Source organism: Struthio camelus, chromosome 10, assembly GCF_040807025.1.
Source record: "Struthio camelus isolate bStrCam1 chromosome 10, bStrCam1.hap1, whole genome shotgun sequence".
NCBI lineage: Eukaryota > Metazoa > Chordata > Aves > Struthioniformes > Struthionidae > Struthio > Struthio camelus.
Genome location: NC_090951.1, coordinates 2,110,885 through 2,122,359, shown reverse-complemented (window position 1 = coordinate 2,122,359; position 11,475 = coordinate 2,110,885). Strand labels below are relative to the sequence as shown.

At 56.6% G+C, this 11,475-nt stretch overlaps 1 protein-coding gene across 17 annotated transcripts in view; it reads right to left on the bottom strand.

The window, feature by feature from the left end:
- Positions 1 to 11,475, bottom strand: part of ANKRD11 (ankyrin repeat domain containing 11) — a 170,251-nt gene that overhangs the window by 24,885 nt on the left and 133,891 nt on the right. For 13 of the 17 annotated variants that reach the window (XM_068956285.1, XM_068956284.1, XM_068956295.1 and 10 more), the window contains one exon: positions 8,371 to 8,509. In XM_068956285.1, coding sequence (XP_068812386.1) covers positions 8,371 to 8,509 — 139 coding nt within the window. Of the gene's footprint in view, positions 1 to 3,631; positions 8,296 to 8,370; positions 8,510 to 8,637; positions 8,966 to 11,475 lie in introns of those variants that run through there. The other 4 variants (XM_068956298.1, XM_068956299.1, XM_068956300.1 and 1 more) reach the window with 4 other exon arrangements.

Genomic DNA, 11,475 nt, shown 5'->3' with positions numbered 1-11,475 from the left:
CCGCCGCGGCACCCGGCCGCCCGCCATGAGCTGCTGCTACGGTACCGCTGCAGGAGGAGTGGACACGCTCCCCCACTGGGGAGGACCACCACAGCCAACAGCCCAACTGCCAGCCCCCTTATAGAGGCCTCCTTAGATGAGCCATGCCGCCCATTTATCTGTTTTTAAAGAAGCTCTTTTGCCGCTTGCTTCAACCTTCTGCAAACCTGTGGAGCAAAACTGCGCTCTTGCGTTGCTGCTGTCTAATTCAAGGATACTGCTCCGCTCCCATCGCTGAGGCGGACGCTAACAGGAGCTGCGCATGCAAACTTCAAGGAGAACCGAGGAGCTGAACAGAGCCCACAGCTGCCCAACGCGAGTCTAGCAAAAGCCAGAACGTGAGCGTGTTTCTAGGACAAAAGGATTTGACCGTTATCCCACAGGTGGGTCTTGTGCCCCAACCAGACTGCAGGTCATGCAGCGCGCGCGCTCACGCTGCTGCAACGGGAGGACACATCTGGGCCGCCGGAGCCGGCCGGGGGCTTTCCAGAGGTCTCGGAGCACATGCTGCTTCCTGGGGAGGCATTCAGGGGCGAGCTGTCTGCGCGCAGGCTTAGCACAATGCGGCTTGAACCCTTGGCCTTAGCAGAAACGGGGAAGAGAAAAGAGGCAGGGAAGAAAGAAGAAAAGCAGCGGAGATGAAAAATCTCTCGGAGCTGTCTTGAATGCACACTGCGAGACTCCGGGCAGGTTGTCTCCGCAGCCCGGCCCTGCAGCCGAGCAGCACAGCTCCTCGCTCCCCACTAATGCGTCGTACCCTGTAATGCAAAAAGCATCTCTTTAAACGGCTCCGACATGACAACACACGCATATAAGCTGGTACCCTGAGGAAAAATACCATTTCCAAATAAGCACCTCAAGCCGAACATCTCAGCGTTGCACGGAGCAACTAACCGTCAGCTCTGTTGTGACTTGGGATTTTCAACAGTTTATTCGCCAAACAAGCCCACCAACAAAAGATCGATAAGGACAAGTAAGAACGGCACAGGCAGCAGCAGAGGCTGCATCAAACCCTGAGGGAACGCACAGGTCTCTGCTTTTCTGATTCACAGCCTAGCACTCATTTTTATTGCAGAAGTTGCAGGAAATAAAACATTTTTGGAGCACGGCAGCTCAAACAAAGGGGGAAAGCAGGTTTAACCCGAGCGCGGCTAGTCTAGAGCCTGAGCCTGCAGACGCTCGGGCTCCCCGATGTCAGGCTGTTTGCGGCCTGGGCCCCAGCAGCTCAGGCACGAGCAGAAAGGTTCACGGCTACTTTTTCAGTTTGTGAGCAGAGGGATAAGCAGCATGACACCACTACTCCCAAAGCCCCTGCGGATGCCCCAGGGCCAGAATTTAGGGACAAGCAGGCAGAGGTGCTGGGGCTGGGGGGCACGTGCCAAGAAGGAAACGGAGGAGGAAAACGAGAGGAAAAACTCTAGTGGGGTCTGCTCTAGCGGAGCGGCAAGGAAGGCGCTCTTACCCGCTCCTGCGTAACAGTGATCTCTAACTGCTTCCTAATCAGAGGGATTTCGAGGGGCCGGTGACAAACCCACCCTGCATAAATACACCAAAAGGGTGGCAGAGACTTCGGCTGCGACAGTCCGGAGCGTAGGAGAGGTGTCCGTGGAAAGGGAGCAGCCCCCCGTTCACAACCACGGCCGGCGTCGAAGCGTGGGGCCGGAGCCTGCGACTCCTAACGCTCACCCGCCCGCTCGCGGATGGCGAAGGACCTGCAGGCCTTCACCCCAATGTTTTCAGTATTTTTAAAAGCACAATTCAGCTGGAACGGTTTAATGCTGTGCCCTAGATAGCTGCAATCCAAACATCAGCATTTTCCTCAAGCTAGGCGGTAGGCAAGACCGCACAGGTGTGCAGCGGTGCGGAAACGCATCTTTGCACCAGAGCGGCTGTTCAGTGACAAAGTGCCGAGAGGGGCGGTAAGCTTTGTAAGAGGAACCAGGAGGTTTGCATCAGAAACAACGCTCTCAACACTAAATATGAATAATCCTGAGAGCGCACAATTTTCAGGTCCAGACTTTTCATTTACCATGAAAAAGAGCTGGAGAAGGGAGGAAACAGGGGAAGGATGCTCAGCACGACTGCCGGCCCGGCTCCTTCCCACCCAGGAAGCGGGGGGCAGGACACTCTGCAGACAGCGCCGATAAAAGCTCTTGTATTAAAGAAAAAGCCATCATTGATAGATTTTGGTTCACAGAGACGCAGCACACTGCAACCTCTCGCTCTGCATGCTAAGGAGGCGACGCGGGGGGAGGAGGGAGATTTATGGCAGCTCCCGTCATAAAACGACCTGCTTTTCCGCGCAGCCCTTCCCAGATGGCTGATGCACACGGGGAGTTTCTCAGGGTGATCTGGAGCCTGGTGTTTGCCAGGCTATCTGCACTGTACCGGCATTATGGAGCCGGCGAGAAACGAAGAAGCTCCGACATTCACTCTCCCTGGTTGCTAGGTGAGAACAGTTTCTTGACTATTTTAGTAAAAGGACTGAAATTATACAACCAAAGAAAGACCCAGTGCAGCGCAGCCCATTCGAGTCCCCCAGCTGCACACAGCAGGCTGAAGCCAGCAACAGAAACACACACAAGTAAGAGTTTCATAGGCAGATGCCGTTTTTAATAAGCCAGCAATTTGCCTCTCACGGCTCTGCGAGCGAGGCGCGCAGCGCGGGCCACGGGCCCGTTCCCACGCAGGGTCGCGCACGCGCCGCCGGGAGCCCGGGAGGCAAAGAGCGGATGGTTTAGGTCAACTGATTCATCAGGCGTTTCCTAACGCAGCGATTAGCGTCGCACAACTTACTCGGGGGATTAGCACGAAGGAGGCTGCAAAGCAGCAGAACTTTTAAGCTCCCAGGCTCCAGCTCCGGCGAAGCCCGGCTCCTCCAGCAACTCCCTGGCCAACGAAAACCGCCCGACCGGGCCCTCGGCTCCCTCGCAGCTCTTCAAAATCAGAAAAAGGGTGACGTGCACCAACTCGGAGGGCTGGCTGCGTTTTGGTCGCCCCCAACGAGCGAAACGCCCGTGTCCCCGGGGGGAGCCGGAGGCGCCCCGCAGCGGGGCGGACGCCGCGCCAGCCCCTCCGCCGCGGCCGCTTTCCGGACGAACCTGGTGGAAAGCAGTCCCGGGGGCGAGGAAGGCGAGCGCTCGCAAACCTGCGGCCTGGTGGGACGGGCGCTCCGGGAGGAGGCGAGGAAGCTGCCCGACGGCCCGCGCTGGAGGTGCCAGCAGGGCGGCGGCGAGCCCCCGACACCCCTCGGCGCCCTGGCGGCCTCCCCGCCGGGGTGCCACGAGGGCTTTTACCTTTCGCTGCTGGGCCTGCAGCGCTCTCAGGCCCCAGGTTTCAGTTTTTCTCTGAAAACCAAACCAACGCGGCGTTCGGTTCTGCGGTCGCGCTGCTGCGGCTGAGGTCGCGCGCATCTCATCGGTAATTCCCTCCGACAGAGAAAGAGCAACACATCACACTACGTTTACATGACTATTCAAGTAAGTACAAGCACAGGGTGGCTACTGTGCCTGCATTTTTACAAGTATGCTCAAGCCCGGTATTATTTAGCAATGGCAGGGTTTGCACGTGACCTGGACAAAACTGAGCTTACCTCTTGTCTAAGCGCTCTGATTTTGCCAGCAAACACACACAAAAACTGTCCTCCTAGAGGTTTCACACAAGCCTAAAGAGTAGCAGCGGAAGATGAGGGGCTGGAGGCAAGAAAAAGCAGCAGCAACCCTGAAAAGGCTAAACCAACTGCCACGTGATCCTCACCTCACTCGGCTGAATCATCCCAGGAAAGGGACTTTCCGCACGCGAAGGGGGAGCTCTGGACGCCGAGCGTTGCTGCAGACCAGCCGCGCTGACCCAGCCTTGTTGAGGCCCTTCCAGCTCCCAGGAAGGGCTCACGGAGGCTGGAATTAACTCAAAGTGCTCGGGAGGGTTTTTAAGTCCTCACTCTCCCCGCAGATGACTCCAAGCCTGGAAACCCCAGCTCCACCTTCCAAGAGGCCGTGGGGCTCAAGCGAAGTAACAGCCTTAAATCTGCACGGTCCGGGAACTGTGCTCAGGAAGATCTGATGTAATGAATTTTGTATTCTGGACCGTGCGTTTGAGACGCTGACCTTTAAGCAGCATTACCTGACTCAGAACACAGCAACACAGAGCGGTAAAAAACAGGTCAGCGATAAGACTGCTCTCTTATTTACTCTGCAGCATGCACAGGAAGGCGGAGAGCATGCAATCGCAGCGTTAGGAGTCTGGTGCCTTTGAGTCAGCCCATGACTCAGCCGGCAGCGCCGTGCAGAACCGCGCAGGAGACACGAGCCTCAGGAGGAGGTTAGCGAAGACTCTCGCGCTGTGCGAGCCGGCTGCTGCCCACCTCTCCCAACCACCTCACCCCAGGGGGTTTCCCAGCAAGACCATCCCCTGCTCCCTGCGGTCTCCACAAGAGACTTTCCTACATGCTTTTGAATGTTAACATTTGCTAATTTGCTTTTTTTTTTTTTCTTTTTTAATGCCTAACCTCCTTTCAGCACAGCACATAAAGGAAGAGGTGACAAAGCTTCACAAGCTGTGTACGTTACCAGAGGAAAAGCTAGCTTTACTCCTCTGGTTTGTGCGAGGCTGCTCCGGGCTGCTATGGCCCTGGCAGGGACCAGGGCGCCCCACGGACACCTGCACGCGGAGGGCAGCACGGGGGTTGCACCAGCGTCCGTGGACACGAGGGAAAGAGCAGGAAGGAGGTAGGAGAAGGCTCAGGCGGAGAGATGCTGCTCCCACAGCGCCAAATCCGTAACACGCACAGTCTGGAGGCTTGCAGCTTTATGTATTTTTTTTTTTCTTTTTTTTAAGACAATCTATTTGGTTAACTCTAAAGGACCTTTGGGCCAGAATTTTGGCTCTAGAAGCCGTTTTGAAGGAGATAGCTTTAAAAGAGCTAACGCCGAACCTGCTGCAGCCACGCTGTGCAGTTTAACGAAAACGCTGCGTGCAGGCGCCAGGCCCAGAGGGGCAAGGGGAAGAAAACCCGCTGGGCGGGGGGTCCCGAGCGCTCGGGTCAGCGCCACGGCGCAGCAACGCCGCGTGGGGCAGGCCCGTTGCAAATAACAACGGATTAAGATCGAAATTGCTTCCTTTCTGCATGCATCAGCACCCCGCAAGCACGGCCCGCTCCTCAGCGAACCCAAGAGCGGGCTGCGAAGAGCAGGGCGCGAGGCAGGGCAGGCAGCCGCGGCGCGGGCGGCCGCCTGCAAGCGCCCACCGCCACCGAAAACCCCGAGCGGCCGTGGGCAACGCCGGCGGTCGGGGCGAGGGCTCTGCTCGAGCGAGGGACGTGGGTCCGTGCTTGCAGCCCGCGGGGAGGAGGGCGAGGCGACGCCGGGGCGCACCGAGGAGAGGCGCAGGGGGAACCGCGCGGCCCTCGCCCCCGTCCCGGCACGGGCCGGCGCGCAAAGAGCGCCGGTCCTCGCGCACGCGCCAGCTCCAGCAAAGCTTAGGAAGAGACCAGAAAAGGCGGCTTTGCTCTCCGCGGGGTATTCGGAGGAGCGGAGCGGCGCACGTGCCGGGCGCGCTGACGCCCCGCCGCTCGGGCCCCGGGCCCGTCCGCCAGCCGCGCGCCGGCCCACGAGCGATTGCAGGTGCGCAGCCTCGGGGCCCCCCCTCAGCCTCCCGAGGAAGCGGGCAACTTTTGCGCGCGTCCAAACAGGCCTCTCCCTGCCAAACGGAGCCGGTGGCAAGGCCGGCCACGAAGCAGAAGGATCCCACGGGCTGCATCTCCCTACGGTCGCAACGGCCACCGCGGTGCAAGAGGGGAGCGACGTGCCAGGCCGTCTCTCCCAGCTCAAGCATCCGATTCCTGGAGTAGGAAACCTCACCGAAGCGGAACAGGCCCTCGCTGCGCCATTTACCCGCAGCTCCCTGCTGCTATCTCCCCCCGGCGCCTGACTCACTTCCTCTCTCCCGGCTCAGCCGAACAGGCTGCTAGGGACTCGCCAGCACCTTCCCAGCGCTCGGGGGGCAGAGCTGCTCTTTGAGCCGGGCATCTTTGAGCCCCAGTGACCCGCGTCCAGCCTCCGCGCGGGCAGGGCGCCGGGCTGGGGACGCCGGCGTCGCTGCGGCGGGCGCGTGGCACCCCTCTCAGATCTCTCCGAGAGAGATCTGCTCTCTTAGGTCGGTTCCCTTCTAGATCCAGCCAGCAGAAACATCGCTGCAGCCACAGACCGACCCGAGCCCTTCGGGAAACGGGTGACTGCGTCCGGCTGCCGGGAAGGCGAGCTGCTACAGCGCCCTACTGCGACGCTTTAACGATCATTAGGGTCAGGGAGCCCTTCAGTGAATTCGGCTTTAAAATCTCACCCAAGTTTCAAACGTGGCAGAAACACTCTTGATAAAAAGCGGTAGCTACGGTTCTAGCGAATGAGCTTGGCCTTGCCCTGGCCACCCCCCGTGCAAAGGTGACGCTCCTAAATTTATTCAGGTGAGACACTACAGCACTACAAGTCATTAAGTTGTCTCCCAGCCAAAGCACGCCCCAGGCCCCAAACTGCCTGTTTGGGAAATGAGTTAAGATCACCCCTCTCAGGGTGTAAGACCATCTGCTCCCAAACGGCCAAGGGCCACCCTGCTCCCACAGCTGCAAGCTCTGATTTATTCCCTCTGCGATGCACTCGCTCATCTGCACGCCAAGAACGCAGAAATGACACTTCATCCCTACGAATGGCAATCAGCGTGAGCTGCCGTTTAATGTTTTGAAACTTTCCCTAAGGACACAGAGTTCAGCAACTGAAAAAATTACCATTCAGCACAAAGAAACCCACAGCAATGCACGTCCACCCGCACGGACACAAAATCACACCCGCTTGCCTGCGAACCAGCCCCCACCCAACGCGGTCGCTGCATGACCACGGCAGCATTGGTGACCTTTTAAAATCTGGCCTCCCAACTTTTAAACCAGACTAAACCAGTCAATAGGTCTGTGCTGACCGTGTCACGTAGGCTGAAACACAGCATGTCATAGCAGAGCACCTCGCGCACTCAGCCAAGGAATAAAAACAAACACGAAAGGCCCGAGCCAGATAAAAAGCTTCTCCAGCTTCCTGACGTGCATAGCTCGTTCCACGTGTGAGGTACCACAAAAGGGAAGTCCGCTCCGTGGCACCTACTACTGCCTATACAAGAACAGCACAGGGTCCAGTCAAACATCAAACTCAGACACTGAGGTTTGAGCAGTTCTTTTCTGTGAGATAACCCAACAGTCTAACAGGTCCTTGCTCTTTCTGGCTATTTCCTCAACCCAGTTTTATCCTGTTAGCCCTACAATGACCTCTGCACCATCTAAATCTCTTCCTCTTCCATAAGGTAGTCTTGCCCTTCAGTTGCGTGCAGACTCATTTCCCCCAAATCGTAACTCTTTAGCGTTTTTAAGCACGTTCTCATCCTCTAGTGCATTCTATCTCCTTTCATAATTTGTGATCCTGACGTGGCCAGATTGCAGACACTATTTCCAAGCGCAGATTTCCTAGCAATGTACAGAAAGGACTTATGTAAAACTCTACCTATTAAGCCACACCAACATTGGCTTTTCTGTTCATCGCGTATTGCAACCTAGCTCAGGGCTTCCCCAGAAGCCTAACTGGCGCATATGTGGATTCAATCACGTGGGTTCCTCTGCGCTGTATCTAAGCCCCCTGCAAGCAAACAGCATTATTTTCTCCATCTCAGAAGTGTGCTGCGGCTTCTTCCAATTGCTTACAAAGCAAAAAGTGCATTCAACTTTCTATAGCCATGTGGGGGCCACTGTCCTGGTGGCAGATCAGAGCCACACGCAGCAGCCGTGCGTCTGCCATGAGCTGTGACCTGCCCGACCGCAGCACAGCCAAGCCGCAATACGCACAGCAGCACCAACGCCTGCCGGAAATCGAGTGTTTACTGAGGATGCGCAGCTCAGTCATACTGCAACCACAGAAGCAACCTTGACAGCCCCAAGAAAAAAAGACGCAAAGAGATCAAACTAATGTCCTTATAGTCCAGCAAGTCACCCACACCAGCTCCAAAGAGTCAATGTAAACATTCAAACAGGCCCAAACGGTTACATTATAGAGCCCACACCTCCAGGGCATCAATATGATTTCCAGGCCGTTTTACATCCGTTTGACGATGCCTGTGCACACATCAATTGGAAATAATTTTTCAGCTTTAAGATAGAGAAGTCCTTTATCAAAAGTTTAAGCCCAACTACCACAAAGCATTAGTAGTGAGGTGTACAAATACACACACACACCCCCCCCACACCCCCCACATACGTATATCAGGCTCACGTTTAGATGGTGGAATATATAATTTCTGTACCTGTATCCGAGTCTTTTTGATCTCCATTTGTTCCAACAGTGAAAGGCAACTTCCGCTTTGTAGCTTTCTCTTTCACCTCTTTGCCGCCATCACTCCGGTCCAACTTTGGAGTCTTGGTCAGAGAAACTTTATCTTTATCCTAGAAAGGAGAGAGACAAGATCAGCAAAAGCCTTCCCTGGATTTTGCTGCAATGGAAGGTTGTCATCTACCCCCCCAGGCTTTCTGCCTCAGAGTTCAAACTCATATGGCGCGTGTCCCGTCCTTACTACAGGAGGTTCCCAGTGTCAGGTTTTCCCGCGTTGCAGAAACCAGCCTCCTCCCGGCTGAAGGCTTTGTGGCCCGTTTTCCTTTGTAGCCTTCGCACTGCTGTCTATGGGTAAACGGCTTTTTCCTAGGGGTTGAACCCAGCTGCCTCTGCAGGAAGGGAGAGCGAGGAACGGCCACCAAGAGCCACGCACAGACTCGTGGTGCTCAGCCACCCTGCCGTAGCACCAGCACGCGTCGGCCCAGCGCGCCATCTCCTTATTAAGGCAGGAGAATGAGTCACAGCTGCTGAGACACCACGCCGAACACCGCAGCAGATCTGTGCTGCTTGCTGTATGCTTGGGCGTGACTGCACCAGCGTGTACTTCCTTTCCATATAAGCTGTAACACATGTACATAAAGCTCAGCTGTTTGCTGATAAGACCGGTTATTTCACCAAGTTAAAACGCTCCTGCACCACTCTAGAAGAGGAGCAAGGCCAACGAAGGCTGCGTAACATGGTGCGAAGCCTGCAACCAATTCACGTGAAAATCAGAGTTAACGCTGGGCGCAGGCAGCGCGAGTGAGCTGCAGCCCAGGAGAAAGGGGAAGGCGCTGGGCAAGGCTGGCCCCGGGGAAGGGGAGCGTTTCTAACAAACCGCCCCCGCCGTTCGGGAAGCGTTTCCCGATGGCGAGCAGAAGAGGCCCGCAGCGGCGAGGGGCGCTCCACCCGTCTGCGGGCACGCCGGGACCGAGAGCAACGCCGAAGCTCCTCTTTCAGCACGGAGAGCTGAGGGCTCTTCCTTGTGCCCTGCAGCAGCTCCAGCCCAGGAGTACAGCCCTACTGTTTGAGCCTACATGATAACACGCTGCTCTGGAGACTATTCTGGCAGCTGATAAGCCTGCTAACGTTACTGACCATTTAAAGGATCAGCATGCCGGCCAAACACGTTTAAAGGGTTTGCACCGTATGCAGCAGTGTAACAACTTGTACCAGCAAGGCCAGTATAGCTCCCGCACAGGCCGCTTTCTCCATCTGAAAGCAGGAAGAAGCTCGTTCCGCTCCCAGCTCTGCCTGCTCCCCTGGACGACCTCGGTCGCAGGGTGAAGGGTTTAGCAGCAGCTAACAGCTAGCAACAAACAAGCATCGGATCCACCAAAGCTCAGCTCAGCTCCTCTGAGGTTTGCGCCTTGGGGCTGATCATCTTTGAGGCCCAAACACGTGCAAACTCCAGCTGAAGCGCTTGCAACGGCTGAGACGCTGAGTTAGTCCCTCTCCCATGCAGATTCCCGGCCCTAGGCGGCAGAGCTTTCCTTTCCCAAGCGCCGGCACGCTCCGACGGACGTCCCCGCGGCGCGCCCGCTGAACTCCCCGATCCCCTCGGCCAGCGCGGCCCCGTCACCGGAGCGGCTCGAAGCTGCGCGGGGTCGATGCCGCCCACGACGGGGCTCTGCCCAGCCCAGGCAGATCAAGGCGCCACAGGCTGCCCTGGCCTTGGCTCTCCTGCAGCAAAGAACTGCAGCAAATACTACGAAAAACCACTTCTGCAGGGAGGGCAGCACAGGCTGGAGGATTTGGCTCCTGAACGCTAAGCTTTTTTCTACTGCTTTTTTTTTTTTTTTTTAAAAACGAGGAGAAGCCACCTTAAGTCAAGACCGAGTCTAGCTAGACGGCACGAAAGCAACGCAGAGGCCGCAGGAGCGGAGCTCTCCCAGGGAGGGAGGGAGGGAGGCGGGGGGCTGCCCGCTTCGCGCGGGGGGCTCTGCGCTTTCACAGGCCGCCGGGCGAGCCTGGGGCCAGCGGAGGAAGCGCTGAGGATAAACGCGTCCCTGCAGGACGGAGACAGGCAGCCCTTCGCGCGCCGGGTGAAAGCCGACCCCAGCTGGCACGCCAGCACTTTGGTATGCGAAGAATCTGCCGACCCAAGTTACGCGTTTATATTTCGGGCGCTTTGAGAAACCGCATTTCTTTAAGCAAGTGCTCCGGGGTCGAACGCTGCACCAGCGCTCTGAAAACGAGGCCAGAACGACCAGCTCGGTGATAAATCTGATTCCAATAATCCAGCAAAACCTAGACCCTAAGCTTTAGGTATAAAGTTATACTCGAATAGGAGACCGTCAACGTTGTAAATCGTGCCAGGCCCTTGCTGGGAGCGCAGGGAAGCAAAGCTAACAGCAGCTCCCTTGTTCGAGGGACGCCAGTCACGCTGGCGGCGGCAGACCGCCCGGCGGCTTATCGTGCCAGCAGTCACAAGACCGCGTCGTCACCGCGCGCGCACGCTGCTCCTTCCTCTTTCTTAGTTTCAGGCTTCAGCGGCAGATTAAAGAGAAACTATTTACTCCAGATCAACCCGTTCCATTTCCGCGTTCCCTCACCCGGCCCCGCTTGACCGCCCTCGGGCACGCAGCGCCAAAGCTGCGCTCAAACCACGCGGCCCCTCCGGCACACGCTCCGGCAAAATACCGGGGCCTTAAGGGAACAAAAAAAAAAAAAAAAAAAAAGATTTGGGAATGCCTTTTTTTGGTAAAGCAAGCTAAACAAAGCTGCCCCACAGCTCAGCAGCTCGATCCCTGGCTAGCAAAGCTGCTTTTGCGGCTGGACGGAGCCCTAACGCGTTCGGCCGAGGCAGCCTATTACTTAACTTTTGGAACTGGGAAAAGGAGCGCCTTGCTCCCGATAAGACCCGGAGGCTTCGCCTCGTTGCAGGAGTTATCAGAGCGCCAGAACAAATTCACAACAGCCAAAGCAAACACTCCGGCGTTTTGTTCAAACATTCCGTATTTAAATACTTTTGTCTTATTTTTCTGATGTGAACGAAAATAGCTTGCAATAACAAACTATGCCCGTTTTATTGCCAGCT